The 23,244-nt window shown below is 37.8% G+C and overlaps 4 protein-coding genes across 16 annotated transcripts; 2 read left to right on the top strand and 2 right to left on the bottom strand.

Moving 5' to 3' along the window:
• Positions 1–4,269: 4,269 nt before the first annotated feature.
• Positions 4,270–6,394, bottom strand: nmdyn-D6 (nucleoside diphosphate kinase 6). 5 transcript variants are annotated; one of them, XM_022806562.2, is made up of 4 exons: positions 6,259–6,394; positions 5,595–5,739; positions 4,926–5,075; positions 4,270–4,482 (listed from the first exon to the last, which is right to left on the bottom strand). In XM_022806562.2, the coding sequence occupies exons 2-4, from the start codon at positions 5,730–5,732 to the stop codon at positions 4,288–4,290; spliced, it is 483 nt and encodes a 160-aa protein (XP_022662297.1). In that variant the 5' UTR covers positions 5,733–5,739; positions 6,259–6,394; the 3' UTR covers positions 4,270–4,287. The 5 variants fall into 5 exon arrangements, with proteins under 5 accessions (XP_022662297.1, XP_022662295.1, XP_086845450.1 ...); XM_022806560.2 differs by lacking the exon at positions 6,259–6,394 and adding an exon at positions 5,983–6,252; XM_086989324.1 differs by lacking the exon at positions 6,259–6,394 and adding an exon at positions 5,983–6,252 and having other exon boundaries at positions 4,926–5,002.
• An 80-nt stretch (positions 6,395–6,474) lies between these two features.
• LOC111250795 (iron-sulfur cluster assembly factor IBA57, mitochondrial) lies at positions 6,475–9,049 on the top strand. Of its 3 annotated transcripts, none has more exons than XM_022806556.2 (7): positions 6,475–6,590; positions 7,031–7,165; positions 7,501–7,623; positions 7,756–7,900; positions 8,173–8,370; positions 8,511–8,611; positions 8,819–9,049. In XM_022806556.2, the coding sequence occupies exons 2-7, from the start codon at positions 7,052–7,054 to the stop codon at positions 8,966–8,968; spliced, it is 831 nt and encodes a 276-aa protein (XP_022662291.1). In that variant the 5' UTR covers positions 6,475–6,590; positions 7,031–7,051; the 3' UTR covers positions 8,969–9,049. The 3 variants fall into 3 exon arrangements, with proteins under 3 accessions (XP_022662291.1, XP_022662292.1, XP_022662293.1); XM_022806557.2 differs by having other exon boundaries at positions 6,481–6,590; positions 7,052–7,165; XM_022806558.2 differs by lacking the exon at positions 6,475–6,590 and having other exon boundaries at positions 6,744–7,165; positions 7,774–7,900.
• A 170-nt stretch (positions 9,050–9,219) lies between these two features.
• On the bottom strand, positions 9,220–15,810 carry Pus7 (pseudouridine synthase 7). Of its 3 annotated transcripts, none has more exons than XM_086989319.1 (13): positions 15,273–15,810; positions 14,761–15,094; positions 14,227–14,394; positions 13,886–13,995; positions 13,460–13,610; positions 13,164–13,269; positions 12,613–12,737; positions 12,012–12,232; positions 11,756–11,841; positions 11,387–11,477; positions 10,898–11,125; positions 10,482–10,586; positions 9,220–10,234 (listed from the first exon to the last, which is right to left on the bottom strand). In XM_086989319.1, the coding sequence occupies exons 2-13, from the start codon at positions 15,035–15,037 to the stop codon at positions 9,845–9,847; spliced, it is 2,058 nt and encodes a 685-aa protein (XP_086845445.1). In that variant the 5' UTR covers positions 15,038–15,094; positions 15,273–15,810; the 3' UTR covers positions 9,220–9,844. The 3 variants fall into 3 exon arrangements, with proteins under 3 accessions (XP_086845445.1, XP_022662289.1, XP_086845446.1); XM_022806554.2 differs by having other exon boundaries at positions 9,220–10,216; XM_086989320.1 differs by lacking the exon at positions 14,227–14,394.
• Positions 15,811–15,882: 72 nt separating this feature from the next.
• Positions 15,883–23,217, top strand: Syx5 (syntaxin 5). Of its 5 annotated transcripts, none has more exons than XM_022808421.2 (10): positions 15,883–16,022; positions 17,386–17,445; positions 17,898–18,024; positions 18,627–18,762; positions 19,141–19,281; positions 19,781–20,041; positions 20,309–20,425; positions 20,928–21,093; positions 21,240–21,403; positions 21,572–23,217. In XM_022808421.2, the coding sequence occupies exons 4-10, from the start codon at positions 18,658–18,660 to the stop codon at positions 21,746–21,748; spliced, it is 1,131 nt and encodes a 376-aa protein (XP_022664156.1). In that variant the 5' UTR covers positions 15,883–16,022; positions 17,386–17,445; positions 17,898–18,024; positions 18,627–18,657; the 3' UTR covers positions 21,749–23,217. The 5 variants fall into 5 exon arrangements, with proteins under 5 accessions (XP_022664156.1, XP_022664158.1, XP_022664155.1 ...); XM_022808420.2 differs by having other exon boundaries at positions 15,934–16,099; positions 17,898–18,056; XM_022808418.2 differs by having other exon boundaries at positions 15,936–16,099.
• Positions 23,218–23,244: the final 27 nt, after the last annotated feature.

Below are 23,244 nucleotides of genomic sequence, written 5' to 3'. Positions count from 1 at the left end.
CACATTCTTGCTAAGGACAGAATCGAATTATCATCCAAGGTACCTTGCACTATTTGAGCTCGAATTAGCTATAAAAATTTTTCTCGATTTAGGCTTTTAGTTCGAAGCTCACAATGACCCTTGGAATTCAATAGAGCACGGAGTCATCGATAAAATATACAAACGGAACTGAATATGTACATATGTAACCAATTTTTTAAAATCGTACTAATTTAAAATTAACTACTATTTTTGCATCATCACTGATATGAGTGTTGTTTGGTATAATGACCGGTAACTTGGTAACGAAAAATGACTTCGTTGGTATCTCCTTGGCTTCTGCTTAGGTAAGGTACCTAGACTGCCGTATCCCCACCGTGAAGTTGTTTAGGCTACAATCGTACTTGAAATTCGTCTGTGTAATGAATAAGCAACAATCACTTGTGTTGATCAAATTCATCATGGCAATATGTTATCTGAAAGAACAAAGTAACCTGTGGCCTCAACTTTTGTCAACCTGCTCCTGGGGCGTTTTATATCACAAACATGAGTGAGGCCTGAATGTTAGTAAATTTTCCCGCAGTTTACCCGTATTAGAGGCCTGAATACCCGGTCATAAAAAAAAAAACATCCTCGTCAAAGTGTCAAAGTCCTAGATAGGTAGACCATATTTCCTGATTGCGCTAATCAAAAGTCATCTAACTTTCAGACCACTAACTGGCGATGTTTTAAAGAATCAACAGGCTACGAATTTCGTACTATTATTCATTGATGCGCAGATAGATGATGGGCGCCCGAAAAGTGTAAGGAATTCGCAATACTCCCCAGGACCAGTAAATACGACGAATACAAACAAATACTAACAGTAAATGCAGCGGTTGCAGTAGTAGCAGCAACAAATTAAACAACGGTCTCAGAAAACGTGCCAGAGAAAAGGTCAATTAGGCTACCAGTGTCGATTTCTTTTCTCAATCCAGCTTCAACGAATTGAATAATCACACAGCTCTTTTTTTTTCTGCTATCAAAAAACCAACATAGAACAATTGATAAAACTGAAGTTCGTCGCTTTCGTGGCTATCGGCCTCAATTGTCTATTACGCTGCTGCCACCCCGTTGTAGCCTCGTCGACTATCACCATCTGTGCCGACTTGCGCACTCCCACTGTGGCCAGGTACGCCGTTGTTACTTCATCGTTCATTTCCACTTGCTCTGACTCGTACGCTCCAGTTATTGCCAGATACGCTGCTAAAATCCGCGCACTCTTTGGCTGCTGGTCTTGACTGAACTATATGGCAAAGGCTAGCGACAAGGGACTTATGCCTCTCGAAGGCATTTGGTACAATTTGGAAATTCAGAAGCAACATCAACATGTCGTGAATAATATCTTATTAAGCAGGTAACAAGAGAGGTAAAAACAATGTTTTGAGGAAAAATAAAAATGTTTAATTACGAGCGTGTTATTTATTCGCTAAATTGTTTTTCTTGGGGATAAAGTCAATGTGTAAGATTAGGATAATACGACACAATGGTAAATGCCCAATAGTTTTTCCTGTGAACGGTGTAACTCTTTTCTTATCGCTTCGAAGACCAGCGCGAAGAAAAATGGGAATTAAACGACATAGTCGGGAGAAAAGGACGCGGGTCAGGGACTATATTAGGACGCGTAAGGTTTACACGGAATAGAGTAGTGGCGAAGGACAAAAAGTGAAAGCGTTACTCACTTCGTTCAGGCTGATGTGGACTGTCGAATCGGTGGTACAAGAAAAGATATGAATGGCACCCAGTGCCACTCAGTCACTGCGAGTTTAGTACTAACAAAGTACCGAGAATCCCTAAATCCCTTTGAGGTCGACGAAAAATATTTTAACTTCGGTATGACAGCCTTATAGTATAAATGATAATACGCAGCTTTTTGAGGAAGGGTTTGAAAAACAAAATGCTTTTTAGCAATACGATAAAATGCTGAACGCATAGCATGAAGTTGAAAAACACAACACAAGCTTAAGGATGTTACGTTGTCTAATAGGTACTAAGTACAGCAGGCTATATAGCGTATAGCAAAAGGAGAACCCGCATTTATAGTAGCAGTGTATAACGGAGTAAGAAACAACAGGACAGTGGTCTGATAGGCTAAAGATCCAAAAAAATCGATCCCTAATTTGCGTGAGCATGTTAAGCCGACAACTGAGGTGTGGCCAAGACAGTCAGAACGGCTCACAGGCTCAAGTATGTGCAAAAAACTGAAAGGTACGCAATTTCTACTAACTGTCAGTGCGTTATCGTTGAAAGCCTGTAGATTGGCACTCAGATTTCTCAAAAGAGATGTAGACGGTCGATAAAATAGGGTACCAAGATATCCTTAACAAAAAGCACCAGCGTGAATGATTAGGATAAGCACATATCTCCATTTAGATATCATGTTGTTACCGTGTTACAGTCAGGGTCTAAGCAAATCTGTCGCAATTAAAGATGGCCGCGAAGGTATGTTGGTTCCTTGTTTTTGTTTAAATGTGATGTAGGCGTATGCTCCTAGAGTCGTTAGTGGCAAGATATTGATGAGTGTGAGCAGTGAATCACGTACCACTAATAAAACACGTATTAAAGTCGAAGGAGGTCCGCCAAGGAAATTCTGAAGCACGTCAGATCTTTTGCCCATCGCTACGCTGTTCGACTTCTAGAACGCTTTCTTACTTGTACATTCGTAACCAGCGAATTATCTACTTCGTAGTACCTATCTATCGGAGGTGAAGTTTACCAGTTAGAATACCCATGATGGGATCGGTTGAATATACACTCAGCTTAGGAAATCACAGTAATTGGAGGTAACACTAGGTCTAACGAGGCATTATATTCACTAAAGCAGAATAAAAAAACAAAAGTACATAAAATCTACATTTTTTGCTAAACTCTAGATAGAAACAATCGAATTCAACGATTCATGCAAAACCCATTCCTTCTAACAAAAATACGCATAGCTAACTATTGAAGCAAAACCAAATGACATACATTTTTCTTTCTGTAACTTCATATTGAATGCAAATCATGATCGGCAGATATACAGTTATCACTATGATGTGGTCTTAACGGGCACAGTTTAACCTTACTGCTCACAATATTACGGCGATAATGATAGACTTGAGAGCTTTTTAAAAAGATATCTATTCAAAAATATGTTCATGATAAACATGAGGTCAAAGTGACCGAAGTATATTTTGTGCCGCTGTTTTATTAAAAGTTTTTTTTTGTAGGAAAAAATTACAAATATTCAATATCTCTTCGATCTGAAATTTACAGCCTAAGTAGTAAAAAGCAGCCGCGAACAGTGGTTTAAAAAGCAGAGAGCATTACACGTTTAATTCTATTGAAATGAAGGACAGACACCCTTTTTGGCAGAAATGTGAAAGTTTCAATTCATTTCCAAAATGTAGTTTAACTAATCCATTTGAATCTTTACCGGCTCGGTACCTTAGTTTCTAGAGGGAACAATTTATAAGCAACACAGAAGGTTATTTACGAATTGCTCGAGAAGTAAGCAGTAAGTAATTCTTAGTAAATAAGACAAAAGTTATGTATTTATTAGATAATACAATATTCATGCAATAAAAAGAATCGAATATGACGGCAGGACCACACACTACGTATTTCACAACAACATGTACGTATTCTATTCTGCCTACCTCTAACCTACTATCTGATTGACCAGCCACTTAACCTAGGAAGTTAAGTCAAGCGGCTATGCAAAAAGGTGCTGAGACTATTTTTCTGGTTTGCATGAAGGTCGCCATGCGTAAAAATATGAACTTGGTAAATGAAGCATACAGGAATCAATCACGATTTAAAATACTCGTTGTTGATGAGCTCTATCTAGGACTATTCTTCTTGGTAGGGGTATTTATTTTGGTACTATGTTGAAGGAAGCTATGATGCTTTGGAAAGATATCTGTAATCCCTGTTACATACCTTTTATAAAATGACCTTTACGAATAACGCAGATGAGTAGGCGATTCGTCTCTGAGCTGATCTCGCTGCCGATTTCAAAATAAGCACATCACTGTCTCATCATCGAATAAGCGAAAAAATAAAGACCACACCACGAAAAATCTATTTAAAATGTTTATAAGACGGTTACACTTCAGTTCACATCTGAGAAAAATGAGTAAAACACAGAAGCAAAACACACCCTGCAAAAACGTACACCAGCTTCTAAAACCGGGTTCGTCTAAACACTTGATAGTGAAAATACCTGGTAGACCCATTATAGATAAAATTTTAAATAAAATACCTGCAAAATTACATATAAAATTAGATTTATTTTGAGCTAGAAGAAAAAGACGCCTCCGACAGCAATGTTCTTAACCGTTCCTCAGTGAGATCGGGAAAGAAAAAGTGGACTTCGCGCCTTACATTGTCCGGCGAATTGGATCCGTGTGCCGCGTTTCGAGTGTCCGTCAATCCAAATTGGCCTCGCAAACTGTCGGGATCTTCAAAAACAGCTTTGAAAACCTAATTCGTGGTAAGCACAACGCAAAACAATAGCATGTTCCATACTAATTATACATGCATATGTTCGTGCAATTATGGCTTAGCCTATGAAGCCCGTAATAAAATTTTACCACAGTACGTAATTTAGCTCACAGCCGTATTGGACATACGTCGTTACAAGGTCAGCAAGTCTTCGATAAAATGCATCAGGTTATAATAAAAGCTAAATTTGATAGAAGAGATGATCATCAGTTTCTAGTTCTTTTTTTTCATTCAATCTTTAAGGCATAAGGTTTTTTTTATTTGCATTGGGGACAATGTGTTCATAAAGCGTTTGACCAGAGGGATTTTTTTGGGCAGCTCTATTAAAAACAATACGCCAGACATGGCTCTGGAACTCGCGAATACAACTTTCGAGGGTCACCACACATGTACTACCTATGGGTAAATAAGTGTAAAGCTACCTTTGTAGGTCCAAGAAGGGCTCTCCAGTTGGGAATTGTTGTTTCGCCTTGATGAAGTATCCACACGAGAACTGGTCCTGACGACATATACGTTGTCAATCGGTTGAAAAAAAATTTTCCGGCGTGCTCTTCGTAAAATGTTTCCATTTCCTAATTATTGAGCCCAAAACGTATTACACGCCACCCTAATACCATATATGCGTTCCTTTTTAATTAAACTGTCCTCAAGCCTTCCAAACTAACTTTTGATTCGTTCTAGTAATTTGCAAGCCTTTTCCGTTGAAAAAACAAGTTTTCTATTAAATACGCTTTCATTTATCGACGATTACTAAACATTAAGGATTTGATTACCACAAAAGAGGTGCTAACCTTTGACTGCAGGCATTTAAATGCTGTCAAAGAACATCATAACCTACATTGACTACATAAAAAAGTTATTTTTTAGTAAAGTTAGAATGAACATAAATCAGCTGTAAATCAATTATGATGGCCTATATCTACTAGATATTATTATGATTCAAATTACAACAATGGTCTTAAGTGGTAGCTTGTATCCTATCGATATACATGCGCGTCACAATATTTATATAAAGAAATACTTCTAGATATCATATTTATTCGATTAATCTATTTTTACAGATTTCGTAAAGAATTAATAAAGTAACCAACCTTTATCGTGTACCTGCGGTACTGTTCCGCAAGTACCTTAAAGCCATTTTCATTAATAAGCTCCCTGATTCGAGCCAATTTTGGAGGACACGCACAGACGTCCGGTTTGATAATTGCCAATGTTATCCGACTGAACATTTTAACGCTGTAAGGAAGAGATACAAAAACAAGCTGAGCTAGTAAGTGTATTAATAAAGAACGGTCTTAAAAAGATCTTAGAAAGAAAAATTATCTTTTTTCCCGTTCAGACTTCAACAAAAACACACATTACTTATGACAGTGATTATTTTCTCTACGAATGTTGACAGCTACTCAGTGACCCGAATACGGTAGCTGACTAAATATTTAGCTTTGATTTGGTCTTCTCGAACACTCAAAGTTTACTCACTCCGATTAAGTTAGACTCTTGAATAAATGAAAGGTTTACAGGCACATTACAAAAGTGTCTTTATTACATCAAACACGAAGTTTGAAAACAATTCGTTGCAATATATTTTTATTTACTTTCTTCGATTTTTATATTTGTCTTGGTCGAGTAGTATTGAACAATTCTGCCCAATACGCTCATTTTTATTAAACTAGATAAAAAAAGGTTCATAAAAAATTGCTGAATGTTGGTTTAAGTCATATTTTTCGCGCAGGACAACCAAACATTTGAGCTCACTTTTGTTCAAAACGAGGTTCACCAGCGTGCGCATAGAAAGTTCGCTTAGTTGATTCGCCCCAAAAATGGAACTGTGGAACACGGTCTACTACGAAAGACTATTTTCAGCTAGTGCTCCACTTAACTTCAGATTAGAAGATCGTGACCGATTGGCAACTTAAGATGGTTTGATGCGTCAAGTATATTCTCAACATGCCTATACCAGATCATGGTTGGTGACAATGAAGCTTCTATGGCTAACGTCGATCGGTCAGCTGCGGTAATAACATCGAATGAATGAAGAGCGACTAACCAGAAACACCTCATTGCCTAACTATTTTGCCACTGAATAAGTACGCATAATAGAGATTCCATATATGCGAGGCTCAATATTTTTTACAATTTAGAATAGAAATTACAGTATTACTATAGCAGGAACATATAGTTCCACTTGAAACAAGTAACACTAAACTTAAACACACCCGGAAGCTGATGCAGCAGTAATTTGCTTTTGTAGTTTAACTTTGTAACAAAAATTATGTAGTTTTATAACTCTGAACAAAAATGACGCTACTTTCTGACGTTTAACTTAATACGTAGAAATTATTCGGGCTACAGTGTTGTAGAAGCGATTAGCCTAAGTCAATCTGTCGGCTACCGTTTAAACATTTTTCACACCCTTAATGAAATCATCGATAGAACGGGAAGTATTTATATAGTAGCATGTCCTCTGTGCTAAGTGGCAAACTTCAAATATGTAACAAGTGGCAAGGTGGTACTAAAATCGCCTTAGTTTCATTTGAATTTTGAATAGATGTATTTCGAAGGAATTAGTGTTTTGGCAAAAAGCCTAGTTCGCCTTCGCGGAACTGGTACATTACCGCTCCTCAATGCTCTTCTTACGAATGAGATTAACACTACAAACCCGGTTCGTATTTTCTTTTACACACTCGGTTACCGTTTCCTTCACAGGTTTTCATAACAAACTGCATATATATGTGATTATAATATTAACGTTTCAGCAATGCACAATATAAAAATTTGTTTTAGAGTAATGATGAACGCTTGATAGAAAATAATTTAGCTGCATTGGCAATTACCTATCTAAACGTTAGCTAAACAATCTGCCAGATTCTGGGCTTTTAGCAATTTTTTTCTTTTTCTCACTTTCTATACGTGTCGATGTATCTTACAGTTACTTAGAAAATTTAGAAAGAGTTTAGCCATCGAGAATGTTTATTTATATCAGCTAATTGATTTCAGGTCATCTATTCGTATTTATTAAATAGCCAAGGAAGAGTTCTGTTTGATCTTTTCCTGTACAAGCTCAATGACAACGATGTCCTTCTTGAGGTCGATAGGTCAGCGGAACAGTCACTAATTAAGGTATTTTATTCTTTCAAATCAGTTTAACTTTACGTATCTATTACGAGAAGAGTAAATGAAAAACGAACGTTTACATTTCTTAGTTTAATTTAGAGTATAAAGCTGAAAAAAACTCTACGTTTAATTGAACAGGTTCTGAATTTTTACAAGCTTCGCCGTCCGGTTGATATTGCGAGCTCATCTCTGGTAGCCTGTGTGGCATCGGACGCCCAAAGCGCGGCAGTTGTACAAGATATCGATCCCCGCTTACCCCAACTGGGTCATAAAGTTGTGCTGGGTAAGAATTTGAGTATAAATTCGCTTGAAATTTGGAGACGAATACAACATTTCGCATGTTTTGTCACCGTGTTTCGTATTGATTCTGTACAAAACGAGAGGTTTTCTAGTGTTGACCTTTAAATATTTCTGCTGTTATCCATTGCATCGCACGTATGTGACTAATAGCTTATACCTCTACTTACCCGCGATTAAAGCACATTACTTTATTCCAAGATTGCCTGGATACAATTCATTAAAAAAATACCATGCTGCTGCCTGACGGATTTTCAGAAAAATCGCCCGCAAATGCTAAAACTGCAGATGTCTACTGCGAACTACGCTACCGACTCGGTGTTCCTGAAGGCATCAGCGAGCTCGGCCTCGGTAAAGCGATACCGTTAGAATCCAATGGCGATTACCTCAAAGCTATATCTTTTGAAAAGGGATGCTACATCGGCCAAGAGCTTACTGCCAGGGCGTACCATACAGGTAGTGATTGAGGTGACGAATTCACGAAACAAGGAAAAGTAGCCATAGTGAATACTTGTTCCACTATTCTATGCCCATAACTGTCGGTAATGGTACTTCGAACAAAAACCTAACAGTCCACTGTAATGTGACTGTTTTAGGCATCGTGCGTAAGCGATTTATGCCGCTAAAATTCAGCGAAGTTCTTCAAGGATTCAAGCCTGGAAGTGATGCCTCCGTGTTAAACGAAAAGGATTCAAAGGTTAACAAAGTACAACACGAATCACGCATAAGAGAATGACTTGATCTTGCTTGTGATTTTGTAACCATCTTTTAGATTACAATTTGTATATGAGATATTCTCTCTAAGGCCTCTCTTCAGTTTGTATGGTTACTTCTCATAACATTTTGAACAGTAATTATTTAATTAATATATCGACATTACTCTAATTTTCATTCTGTCTTCTAGGTGGGTGTCCTAAAAGCCGCTCAAGGTATTCGAGGTTTGGGCTTGATGCGGATAAAGGAGTCTCTGGAAGCTGAAATGCTGAAAACTGATAAGTACGCAAATGTACAGCTCACTATAGCTATCCCTACGTGGTGGCCGAAAAATCGCTAATTAAAAATTAAAAAAAAAAGTCAAACTTATTAATGAAGTGTAATTGGAGAAGATAATTAAACAAGTTATTTCCTTCAACTATGTTTGTGTCTTTAGTTTTTGACAGTAATATCTGATCAATGACGATGTATGAAATATACTTTTAGCAAGCCTATTAGGCGGCATTACTAGTTGATTTTGCTACCAAAAAAAAGTTCTGTTGCCTCATCGATGTACTGCAACAAACATCCAGACAAGAGTAACTCCCTAAATATCCCCAATGCATTTTAATGCCGTTAGGTATTTATTGTGCAATCCATTTTGATGATCATATTCTGTTTGAAAGCAAATTAACTATAGTAAATGTTTCTAGCTCTACTCCAGGAATTATTGAGCGAATAACTCCAAGCACGAAATAAACAAGCCTACTCAGATTCGAGCTTAGGATTCATATGTCCTTGGCTTTAAAATAGTAGGCAGGCACGTGAGAAAATTGCCTATGTCACCTTGACTGATTTGCCTAACAGGCTTTTGTAAGCGTACTCATTTCATTTTTCTCTTGGTATATACATAGAAATATTTATTTATATTTACTGAACAGTCATGAATTATTATGGATATGTCATACACAAACTTAACAGGAGGTTATCCCGATAAATGCTGCCTTCAGCTTGTAATGAACTGCATACTCTAGCCCTCTCCACTAAAGATCAAACCAGATAAGTAAGTGCATATTCATTCAACTCATCGAAGTAAACGCCGTGTCTCTTCCTTTTCCTCTCGAACAGTTTGCGGTTCGCGCGTAGGTATCTTCGCAGCTTTTTTCAAAATAACTCTCGATTCGGATTCTAAACCACATTAGTACAAATCGAAACGTATTTATCATCCCCTCAGTATTCAGTCCTTCCATTCCTCACCGGTCTTTTCTTGATTTTTATCATCTTCTTCGGCATCATCTTCATACGCGTTTTTTCCAGTTGAACTGTCAACACGACAAGAGTCCTCTTCGCTTTCATTTCTCAAAAACTCCCTCAACAGCATGGTGGCGTACGCCGCTGGCGGTAGCGAGAATGCTAATACAACTGCTGTCCGTTCATTGGCCGTTTCATCTGACGCTTCGGCAGCTTTTGAGGTTGTCCCTTCTTCGGCAGTCTCTACACCGTTGTTCTTGACCTCTTCGTTTGTGGATTTTCTTCTTTTTGGCTCAAAAATAGCCTCTCCGTTCTCTGTCTTTTCAGCGTTTTCCAACTCGCGACGCATGTGCTTAATCTGAATCAGACGTAAAAGCTACTATCGTATAAACAGCGTATCTAATAGCACGATTATGATGATGCATTATTACGATGCTCCCGGAATGAAACCGTGGAAAAATAAGTTTTGCGTACATGATAGATCTACGCACATTTGCATAGATTTCTGATAAATACCGACTTTTGGAACCCCAAAAACAAAACAGATTTCTGCTGTAACTGTATGCAAAGAGCTTAAAAGCAAAAAAAAAAGTCGACTTTTTTTGCCTTTATTGAAATCTCACCTGGATCTTTTTTGCTTCGGCAGCTCGCAACTTTTCATCCGACTCCAACATAATATCCCAATCGGTTTTCACCAACGGCTGATTCGGGTCGGTATATTTTTTGATCTACGGCAAATTTTCAAAACAGAAGGATTCATTTCACTACGTGTATTTTTAGATACTTAACGATGTGAATTTCAAGGCTTTCAGTGCATATATATATAGTCATGATATGCTATCGTAATCGTCTAATACACCTGATTATTTCTGACACACTTCACGATTATCATTCAATTGTATCGTTTCTTAACAACTCGCTGTTCGCTAATTCAATCGCTAAGTAAGTATTTTAAAAAGTTAGATATTGCTACGTTATATTGCCTGTATCTAATATGGTATTCTACAGGATGTTGATAATCGCTGTTGCTAAGTCCTACCTCATACTGAAGGTCACCGGGCAAACAGAAGATTTTTCGATAACTGCCCCGCATTGAAAATGAGCGATTTTTGCTGTTAAAACAATCGAGACCTTGAAAACCATCGGCTTTGACAATCTCAGTGTACCACTCGCTCTGCTCGTTCCGTGGATACTTCATCGCGTAGCCTGGTAAAGGCAGTACGACATTCCAAACGCTGAATAATGACATATTTTCTTTTGTTATCACCTATAAATAAAGACAGGCACGAATAAAAAGACCCCTGAACTACGAGCAAAGAAACTATATTTTACGTTATCACCGATTGCAGTGGCACTAGCTATCTATATAGTATAACTGCATATGCCTGCTATTGAAACCAGACTTTAATGAACTTAAGCAATGTAGTTAAAACTTGCTCAGAATGTCCGGTACCACGCACAACAAAACGCTAAAAGTTACTGCCATGCAAATACTTATGTTTTAGTTATGAGGCCGCAAGGCTTATACCTGAATAGGTGCTTGGTCTCCATCATCTTTCACATCCGCGCTGAGGACCAGATCTCCCTCGAGTAGCTCGATTCCATACCGTGCAACACGCCTATAGCCATGAATATAATTTACAAGTAAGAAACCACTACATCTAGTTGTAACAGTTTGCTGATTTATCGATGTTATTTTCTATTCTGACTTTATAATTGGTGATTTAAAATTATATAGTTACTATTTAATCGTGCTCTTAAGAACAGCACACGTTGGTTACGAAATGCATGCTTAGGGATGCCCTTAAATTATTATGTTTCCTGACAAAAGAAGCAAGAAAAAAAGGGCGAAGAAAAAATTGAAGAAAAAGAAGAACACGAGTATAAATTATCTCACCTTGATACGACGCTATTCCACACATAACTTTGGTAGGCATGAATATACAAGAGGCGGGTATTCTTCTGTAGAGCGAACAGGGCAGACTAAAAGAAACAACTTCATTACTTTACGACAAGGCCAACTAAAAATGAAATCTTCAAAGCCATGCATGCTGTGTACTTGATAGTGGAACATTCGTCCTTAAGTTTTGTGAAAGTCTTAAAAATATGTTGTATGAACGGTGGAACAAGTGCACATAAAGCTAAGCAGGTACATAATAGTTCCCTGGGTCCTTTGCGATCGCCGCTAGAAGGTATCCTTCTGGAGAATTTTGAGATCCTCGAGTCGTGAGCAGCGCGTGCGAAGCGGCCGCATCACGCGTTTTCTTCCAGTGAACTCTGGCGGCATCAAGATCGGGTCGAGGCCGTCCACCAGACCGAGGCCGTAAAATAAGGTCACAAGCAGCTTCCATATCGTTCGCCAACATTTTTTTACCTAAGACAAATACAGCATTAAACACTGGACCGTTTAAAAAGGATTTTAAAGCGATACATTTCTAATACGTATTTCCCAAAAATATTAGACAATGTCAAACATGTTACCGTTGGCTCGTATTGATACCCAACAAATTGAAAATTAAAAAAGGACTTAGATCTGTTTTCGGTCGTATCTGGTTGAAGGCAGTGGGGAGTATTGGAGCGTCCACTCGTTTCCACGCGTTTTCCCTACAAAAGTTATGACGCAGCTCGAACATAAATCTACGATGAACGCGCTTAGATATGACCTTAATAAATAAAAAGTATATCTACATTACACAATAACAGAAATTTCAGATAAAAAAGGGGAAAAAAGACAATGTGAAAAAGACTGCTAACCAATATCATGTGTGGGTATACTCGTCGTTCCAAATCTCTGAAGACCGAAGTAATTGATAAAACCTTTGCAGCGGAGAACCTCGAGAGCTTCTGTGATTTCCTCGCCACTTCCTCCGGTTACGTCTCTATCAGAAATTTATGATTTTCATTTTTATTCGTCTTAGTATTATTACTATCTAACTATTCAATATTCACTGTTCAGTCAGAAGTTCTTTACCGGTGAATGAACGGTTGAATCCAATAATTTATAAATATAATAATAGTTTTCATAATAATAATAAGTCTAAATTGATGGAATTAATTTGAACTCCCACAAAGAATAGTTCTGTGAGGATTTCTTAAAGACGCATATAAACGAACAATGCTTTATTTATGTATAGATAAAAATTAATGCAAAAAAATTATTTGGTATGTTGCTAATTTCACAACAGCGTCCACCGACATAACACGAAACATATTTCCTATTTGGTCATCGTAACACAAAAAATGTCTTTAGATAATTTCAACGTCTCAACTTAAGCTATGCCTAAAGGACAATTCTGTTGTCCTACCTCAGAGTGAGGACGAATCTGTTTCCTTTAAGTTCGCCTAGTTGAATCATCTTCTCTCCAAAGTGCACATTTCCAATTTTAAACTTCTCACACCGCTTGTTAATACCTGTAAATTATATAAATCGAAGGTTTCAGTTCCAACAATTGTATGCGGACTTAAAAAATAAAGTAGAAGTTTCAAGCAGAATTTGACAAGGACGCACCAAAGCACGTCATCCTTTATAAAAAAAAACCTTTATTAAGACAACGGTAGAAAAATTAATTAAATTGGACTACAAAGGTAAGTGGATTATTACCGAGCAAATACTCAGGCTTCATTCTGTAGATAGACACCCGCTGCAAGGTAACGGCCCGCTTGTCTTTCGTGCCAGCATAGGCGAACGCAGACGGTTTTGTTCGCGTCAGTCCTGAGATGATGTTTATCGCTTCCATGGTGTCGATATTTTCCTGAGTAAAAAATGAAATGTCGTCAAGCGTTAGATTAGAACAGATAGAACATTAGATTATAACACAGAGGACATACGAATGTTGATTTGATAGTGGACATCCTAAAGATCAAAATAAATACATGTTTTCATTAGTGCTCGATGAAGCTGCGCAAAATGCTATGCTTTCAAATGGCTTTACCATTTTCGCTTGAACCAACCGAGGGAAATACTTATTGTACAAGCAAGCAGACCAAATTTCAGTAGAGTTCTGAACCTTGAAAACATTATGCTAACCTTGTATAATACGAACGTAGTGTGATTAGGTCTTCCATTAGGCCAATAATATCTCTGTCGTTCGCCTCTATGAGCTTTTTTCTTCGTTACAACAATGAACTTTACATTACCTGGAATAACTCAAATGCGTACGTTATGTGTGCTTGCAAACCGGTTCTACAGTAAATAGCATTAACGCAAAATCACTCTATAGTAAACTGAACCATAAGCGACGAACTAGGTGAAGGAAGCATAAATGACGAAAAGATGTAAAGAGCACCGCAGATAAAATATTCAAGTAGATAATAAATGAAACTTTGTCTAAAAATAAAGTCCATTATTCTCTGCTTTATTCAGCGCACCTTCATCCTTAGTTTCACTTTGTAGTGAGGGATATCCATTTCTGATAGCTACGTGCACCTGAGTTCGCTGTCCCTTAGTCAGATTTGTCACATTGACTCTAACCGTGGCCAGTATATCTTCTGACTCTACCATTGCATTTAACTCCTCCTTCACAGTAGGTTCAAGCGCTGCACATAGAAAAAAGGTAATTGTACTTATGCGTGCTATTTAGACTCTGACTTATGTCCTCTTTCTTTTAAGCTTCTGATCCGGTACGACTTTTCATTAGTAAACAAGTAACGTTTGCTTGTTTTTTTTTTAAATTTAATGATCTCCTTGTCTACGGAGATCAACTCATATATGAATTCCTTTTTACTACAGAAGTATAATTAGGAACAAAGCTATTAGCGGAAAACATTTAATCGGTCTACTTTCACTCTATTTTTACAGTACATTTAAAACGATCGATAAACTAATGTAACATCTACTGTAATAAACTACGATAAACTACTATAACATCATATTAATATGATATATATTTAAAGCATATTAACCTTGCGTGCCGGTGTCGTCTTCCTTTACAGGATTTTCAAGGGTTGTAAGTTGGACGACATTTCCCACCGGATCGATTTCTTTAACTATAAAATCAAACGTCCTTGCCTTGAGTTTAGCACGAAATGAAGTCTTTCGGTTTTTGTTAACGTATTCGGAAATGCCCATACTTCTCTCTGAGGGCCTGAAGAACCTAGACCTTTTAGTTGGTGGCTCATCATCATTCGTTGCATTGGTCACCAGCTCATTCAATGAATGAACACGTTTGTCTGATGTCATGACGTATCTTTAGAAAAAGACATCAATAACAAGCCATATATAGTGACGTCAAAACACCTGAAAATGACAAAGGCGTATATCTGTGTAACACGAAAATAGACGAAAAGCGCATGCAATTTAAATACCAACGTCTGCCAAAGTCTGTGTGTACTAACAATATATACTTATTCATATCCAATCAATTAGAATAATTGTACTTAAAAAATTAATTGATATGGGTCCAAACTCTACTTACTTAAATAAGTGATAGGGTCATTGCAAACGTTTTCCTGTGGAACTTATCATCGACGTTTCCTATACCCAGGTTATAACGAGTGAGTTGAAGAGCTTTTGTCAGTAGTACATTGTAGGAACAAGCTTGTCTGTGTTACCAATGAAATAATAAATTTCGCTAATTAAGCAGTAGCATTTATTTAAGGCTTGCTCAGGATGGTGAACACAATGAAGATTGCCGAACAGCAGAAACCAAGTACTAGCGAATACTTGTTTATCCGCCGATGTTGTTTGCAGTCAGAAAGCGCACGTGGGTTTTTTCACATCAGGTCCATTGAAAACGGGAGAGCTATATGAATTGATATTTGATGTATTATACTCCACTCTGTGCTTACAGTGCCATAAAGTTATCACAGACGAGACTCAACCTATGCTTCTTATACATAAATATATACAATTTTACCACCAAATATTGTTTAATATTGTCGTACACCTGATTTTCTAGACGTAAAACTTGGTGAAATACACAATGTCAGTAGTGAGTTATGGTATAGGCAGCGCCCCCTGGTGGATCTTTGATAAGGCTTCAACATTTGCTTACTGGACACATGAGCCAAGTGAGTCGTTATGGGGATTTGTTGAGCTCGGTCCGCTTCTATAGTCAGCGGCATGCGGAAAGAATTCCCTGCGTTCTACTCCGTTGGTGATCACCGTGTAAATGCCTATAGAAAAATACAAATATTATGCGAAAGCGGATTCTGCAATGCTGTGTGTGAGTGATTGTGCTTTTAGACTCGCGGGTTCTGTAGTGTAGTTACATGACCAAATCGGATAACTATTTACGTCCCAGTAAGTCGGCCTATGCACATACATGAAGGTTTTTTTTTTCATTGAAAGAGGTTGACGTGGCAGCTGAAGAGCTGGAACAGCTGTGACACTATAGGACTCATAGTTAGTCATCAGAGGGTCACCAAACTAGTGAGGCTGAAGATGGATACGGAAGATTCTCTTTGTATGGAAATGGCTGCAAGGGCAGTGCAGCATGTCGTTGGCGATCAACAAAATCAGAACGAATACAATTTGGCTGATAGCCTAGTCAGCCTAGTAGACAGGAGTGCGCTTTCGAATAGTTGTCTGGAATATAGCGATACGATTCTAATGTTTTGTCTTATTTGACAAGTGATAAGCAAACATTATCATTCAGCGATTCCACATCAAAAAATCAGTGTAAAAGATACGATATGCATAAGCTAGAACAATATTTGTATCACGGGCGTCTACACATGATTTGACTCGGAATTCGTTTGTCGACATTTCAGTCGAACTGTTTTTAGAAGATGTGTAAGCTAACGTACTAATTTAAATTGTTCAACCGCTTGTGGATTCAGCCCGCACCGTTCTTTGCATTGATATGAATGCTACTTGGAGGTGAAAACCCACAAAGATAGTGCAATGAAAACCAGGTTCACCAGTTTATTTATGTAGTGTGGGTTGTACGTTGTATATTTCTTACCGATGAAAATATGTAACAAATTTTGGAAATATGAAAGTGTATATGGAGACCTTTCGAAATTTAGTGTGCGGAATGATTGGCCTATTTCATTGACGTCATAGGTCTTTCCTATTGGTATCGTGATGTTTTGTTAATGTCATTTAGATGTTTCAATATAGGATTTCTATGTCTTCAGTTAAATGAAGTCAGTTATGGGCCCTCATGTTATTGTTATCAATGAAGAATCCGAACTCGTAACAATTCGAATCTGATCATATTATCTCACATACAGATTTAAATTTTATTAGCAGTAGAACCAAGTAGAAAAACAAGTTCTCTGAAGCTTGCTGATAACACAGAGTGTATGTATATATATTTTTATCGCATTGTCATAAAGATCGACAAATGTTTATAGTTCTATTTCCAAAACAATTCTTTTTATGGTTGGCTTCCAGCCTATTTCTAAAGCATGTCGAAGAGATTTTCTTAAGCTCCTATTGTTAGTTCGACTGTACCTTGCGGATTCGAAATTGAGCTGCCACATTGGCAATCAACAACGCTAAATCATCTTAATGATGTGTGTAAAACAATTAGTGAGCACTTAATACACATAGTGAATCCTGTTTCGCGATATTTTTCTTAGGGATAATCGGTGCATCGGTGTGATGGCAACAAGACCTGTACTGCACGTTATGTTCGATAGGTAGGTATTTTTATTTATAATATATGTATTTATATTTATAATTTGTAGTGCTTAATGAAAAATGTGTATTACATTTGTCGCACTGTAATTTCGTCAGCAATTCGGTAGGATAGGAAACGGCATATAATTGTAACTGAAATATGAAGAAAAGTGAATTTCAAAGGTGAGTGAGGTAATGTGGTGTAATTTTTAATACCTAGTTCCTTGTATCAGCCCGGCATATGTGCTACCTCAAGGGATATCGAGTCTTTACCAACTAGATTGTTAAGCTAAGGGTCTTTTCGAACTGTGTATTAACGCATGCCTATATCAGCAGCTGTTGCCCTCAGACTCACTATAAAAACCGAAAACGGTACGAAATATGTAAATTATACGTCAGAATAAAATCATAGTCAATCGCTACGAGCTTGCGGACAAATTAACTAATCTGGTGTAAACTTTTTTTCATGCAGAATGTCAGCTAATATGAATGTAAACGACACCAGGAAAATTCGAACTCTGAGAGCATTATAACCGACACGGAAGTTTTGGATGAACGAACGAGCCGCGAGGATATTATACCCTGCGGGACAAGCAGTGGTAACGGATATATTCGAATAATAATTTTATCAGTACGAAACCAGGTCGATTAAAAAAAAATGGTGTTAGATATGAACATGTAACGCAGATCATCTCTGAAAACCTTGTTGCTGAATAATTTTACCTGGCTGAGTAAACGCCAAGAAACTTGCCACGTGAAATGCTAATTAAAACACTAAGTGCACATAAGTGACAAGTTCCGTCGCCGTTTCGGGTGATATCTTTTGATTTTGGAAGATTATAATAGTGTTCACGGTAGATGCACATTTTACACTAAATGCCTTTTAAGCCGTGTTTTTCAAAGCACGTTGTGCTTTGTGCCGCATAATAGGTATGTGAAACTAACACGAGGGCGCGGGGAATTTACTTTCGGGTAGAATGCTTGTGTATAGCGCGTCTAACGTTTACTGCTCATCCTTCAATGATATTCGTTGTATGATACTGAATGAGTGCAATGTCTCACGTATTAAAATATCTCCTTAAAGCATAACAATAACATGTATACGTGCCCATCCGAGGGCGCGTATCCGCTCAGTATGGATACCTACGGAACCTCCCTGTGAACTTGTTAGCTTGGTATCTGTGATCCGAACGTGTTTCAGATATAAAGCTTTTGCCGCTTGACGTTATGTGATGCTGACCAACCGCAAACAGAATTTAAAGACCGTCAGCAGTTGGATACCTGAACAGTTTTACACCTATCAACCCTTGCAACAATTATCGGCTCAACTAGCCGAGGTGGGTGAATACAATTGATATACTGATGTACAGCCTGAAACAACCACTTGTCATCGTTTGTCGATTCTCGTAAATTCGTACAACTCTTCCACGTAGGAATTACTTACTAAGGATATACTTCATTAAAATGATCAGTGTAAACGTTTGGAAGGTGCCGTGCGCAGAAAATTGTACAAATTCCTCCTTGTATGGTTTTTTAGATTAGGTAGCTGGCGAAACATACTGGTAGTGCTGTTTCTCTAGGAAATTGGTGACACCACTTCAGGTTTTTTATTCGTAGCATAAGTGAGCGATCGATCAGAACTGGAATTCACAGCTGATCATACTCTGTAGAGCTTTAACTTTGAAATAAAAAACGTTTTACTACAATTTGTTTAGGAGGAGTGTCGGCCGTCGGTCCTCGACCGCCTTCTGGATCCCGGAGACGAGAACTACACGCATCTGCTTCCAAGTAACATGACCTTTCGAGATCGTTCTGTTGAGTTCGCCAATGCCGCCAAACAGATGCAAAGCCGAATGGTTAGTTCAGATTGACTCTGACCGCTTGTATGCAATACACGAGTTCCTAGTTCGAATCAGTAAACCAAATCTACGTTAATAAATAACTAGAAATTAATCCCAAGTTTATATCGTATAATTATTTCCGCTCAAATGTCCTGTGACTTCGAACTGCATTTAAATCTGCTCTAGCAAAAGAAGCTGCTTGTAGTAGAGAACGGTGATGGCCATCCAATTAATGACGAAATTCGAAAAGTGACTATTTGGTAAGAATCATACACTTTATAAGGCCATTATGTTGAAATTAGAATTTAGAAACTAAAACGGAGTTCATACACGTGTTATTGAAATTCCGCAGCATTACATAAGCAGTGAGTGCTTTGAGTGACTTGCTAAATTCCGCATACTTATATAACCAGATTTTGATGTATAGTGTAGAAATAGACTTTTTAATACTTTGTTGCCTAGATACTTGAAGTTGAGTCCAATGTACAATTTTCTGACGCGTTTTTATTTCAAGGGGAATGGCGTCAGGGCTGGCTCCGGCCTGGCCAACCGCCGAAAAGGAATTCGAGGTTTACAGGAGTATTCGTTGTTCATGAGGGCCTCTGCTCAGATTGGTCGCGATATTACGGCTACATTCGTTAAGCTTGAGAAGCTGGCTTTGTTAGCAAAGAAAAAATCGATTTTTGATGATCGGCCTCATGAAATTCAAGAACTGACTTACATTATCAAGCAAGATCTTTCGTCACTCAACAAACAAATAGCCCAGCTTAACGAGGTATAAATATTTTTCTAGCCTGCGATATCTTACATTTTTTTTTGTTCTATGGCTTTAGCGTCTTGGTACAGATGTACTGTCAAATACATTGCATCGTTTAGAACGAACTAATAGGAGCACAGTTTATAGTATTTACAGACGCCTTTAGGATAACATTCCTTTATTCAATATAAAACTATATAGGGGAAAAATATGTAAATTCAGTTCTACGCAGTCGTGTTCGACTCATCTAATACCTATCATGATTCTTTATAACTTATTTTTTAGTCTGGTCTGGCGTCTGGTCTTACGGGAACAACTGGTCGGCATTTGGCGTCACATTCAAATTCTGTGGTAGTCTCATTGCAATCGAAACTAGCGTCAATGTCGAACGACTTCAAACAGGTGAGAATCTACTCGTCCTAGATAGTGAGGCGGGACAGACAATAAAATAATCACTAGTATATCCAATGCAATTTTTGAGTTGAAGTATATTCTGCCATACTTTAGTATAATGACAAGTAAGTAAATATATTCAGTTGCTGTATTCGATTTTTCAAGGTGTGATTTTGCGTGGTTTAAACCGAATTTTATAACCGGACAACTCAATTATCTTTATATCGTCAACTTCTTTACTACAGCTTAGCATATTCCGGTTACATAACTATCGTGTTGGTAATCAAACCACCCTCTGTACTGTAAGTTCGATTTGAATACGCCCCGAAGAACCAGGTCCAGTGCTTGGTAAACGCACATATTTTTTTCCCTTTTATGTGGGTTAAGTTTTGTCGTAAGTGCCTTTAGTATAGAGGTCTATCAAAGACTTTTTTCTATTAAAGACAAAAGAGAGAAAAGGTCTTTTGTAGCTAGAGCATGTTTTAACGAGTGTTTTCTTTCTGACGTCCAGGTACTGGAGGTACGAACAGAAAATCTAAAACAGCAGAAATCGCGTAGAGATCAATTTTCTTCGCCAACTTCGATGACGGCACCTGCTTCAACGCCTTCGTTGCTTGTAGCGGATGAAGAAGCAGCTTTACTGAGAGCCGAGAATACGGCAATCAATATGGATGGTGGTAGGTTTAATTCTATATCATATCGTATCGTATCGTGTGGTTCACTGTAACTTGTAGAAGATTTAGTCTAGACCAATTTAGTTGCCGGTTGCCTTCTTGTAGTACGCCAGCTAATGTGACTTTGGTTATTCATTATCTAATCATAGGGAGCGGCTGGCAAGCTGTCAGCAACGTCCAAACTCAATTGCTACTCCACGATGAGCAAGACTCATACCTGCAGCAGAGGGCAGATGCGATGCAGAGTATAGAAAGCACCATAGTCGAATTGGGAGGAATCTTCCAGCAGCTAGCCCATATGGTCAAGGAGCAGGTGCGTGGACAATGACAAAGAACTTAAATGAAAAAGTTGATTGCTTTTGCAGGCTAATCTCATGCTCCGATTATGTACATATAGGTGATACTGTTTGAAATATATTGACTGAACTTGAAACAAAAATGAGGAAAGATATTAACTATTTAAATATAAAAAAATTCACAGGAAGAAATAATGGTCCGAGTCGATTCGAACATTGAAAACGCGTCACTCAGCGTGGAGGCAGCACATTCCGAACTGCTTAAATATTTCCAGTCGATGACGGGCAACCGGTGGTTGATGATCAAGGTGTTTGGTGTGCTAATTGTATTTTTCATTTTGTTTGTCGTAATCGCCACGTAGCTTCTTGCAGTCTCAAGACGTGCAAACAAGAGTCATAACGTTGTTATCACCAGCTACTGTTATTGGCCGCTTCTACAATCAGTAAACATAGAGTTGTCGATAAAAAATTACTCGTAAAGGGCAAAGACTGTGAGATAAAAGGTACAGCAAATAAATTTAATTTTTTATATGTTAATATCAAAATAGTAGAGATCATTTTCCGATGCAACAGTCGTGTATCATTGGCCAGTGCCAGAACTGTGTCACAGGCAACGATAATTGATTTAATAATCGATATCTTGTCTTTGTAACTTACGAAATTAGCACCCAATTTATTCCTGTTCGAGGCGGGTGTTTTTTAATTTTTAGATTCGCACTAAAAGAATTCCTGTAGTGAGGGCCTGTATCAACATGAGCACAAGACGAGGTGAGTGTCGTTTTTATAATATAAGAAGTTGAAATATATATGTTAATAAAATGACGTCCATAATTTTCTAATCTTGATCAATTGACTTTGAAAGCAGCTTTACCCATGTAGAATGTATGGTGGCAAAAGAGCCGTGTATGTACTAGCCATCGTCTCATATAGCGTAGGGTGACAGTCTTGGTTGAACTTGTAACAAACAGGATATTCAATAGCTAGGTCCGTACGATGTGATACCGCCATTTCTCTACCGCAAACTTTGTCAGAAAAAAAAAACTGATGTATGTTAATATTGCGGAGAACAAAGTTTCCACATTCATCCACTCGCAGGACCGTTGGTATATATATTTCATCTAGTATAATGAAAGCTGATGTTTTCTTTACTATGGGAGACACTAGGTGATGAGAAATCTAGGTGGCAATAATGAGATCTCATACATACAGCACGAATTCGATATATGGATTTAACCGTCAGTATTGAAAGAATTAATAGGAAATCGGAATCTAGGTTGGAGAAGTAGAAAAACAGTAAAAATATAGTGTATCTACCAACATTAGCGCCGGCGATGGGTCGTACGAGGAAAGTATCTACGGGATTATAGATAGCTACTGAACAGCCAAGTTTGTGAAGTTGATTTTTGTAAACACCGGTCGCCAGAAAGGAATGGCTTAGTCAGCTTTCTGCGGTAATAAGAACCGCCGTAAGAGAAACAGTAAATAAAGACATCGGTTCCTATTTGCTGTGGGGATGTATAGAGATGTTTGGCGGATCATGTCATGTTGGTTGGGCGAAAAAGCGATAGACTAAAAAGAAATTGCTCATAGTTTTGAGCTGAAATTTTTATCGTGCACCAAGAGACTAATAGTTATGATGATCGCGTTTTGCAAGAAGAGAGCACACAAATTTGGAAGAAAGCCTCGGTAACATTAGTACAATAAATATATATATGTTGATATAATTGACTTTATGCCAATATGTTTTAGAAGACAAAGATATTGAGATATCATTGTCGTAAAAAATATTACATGAATAAAAGTACGCTAATTTGTGGCGTATCGTTTTCTATCTGCGTTCCTGATTTATATATATATA

This window comes from Varroa destructor, unplaced genomic scaffold (genome assembly GCF_002443255.2).
Source record: "Varroa destructor unplaced genomic scaffold, Vdes_3.0 BEIS01000005.1, whole genome shotgun sequence".
Lineage (NCBI taxonomy): Eukaryota > Metazoa > Arthropoda > Arachnida > Mesostigmata > Varroidae > Varroa > Varroa destructor.
Note: the sequence above shows the minus strand (reverse complement) of the source record. Positions and strands in the feature narration are given on the sequence as shown.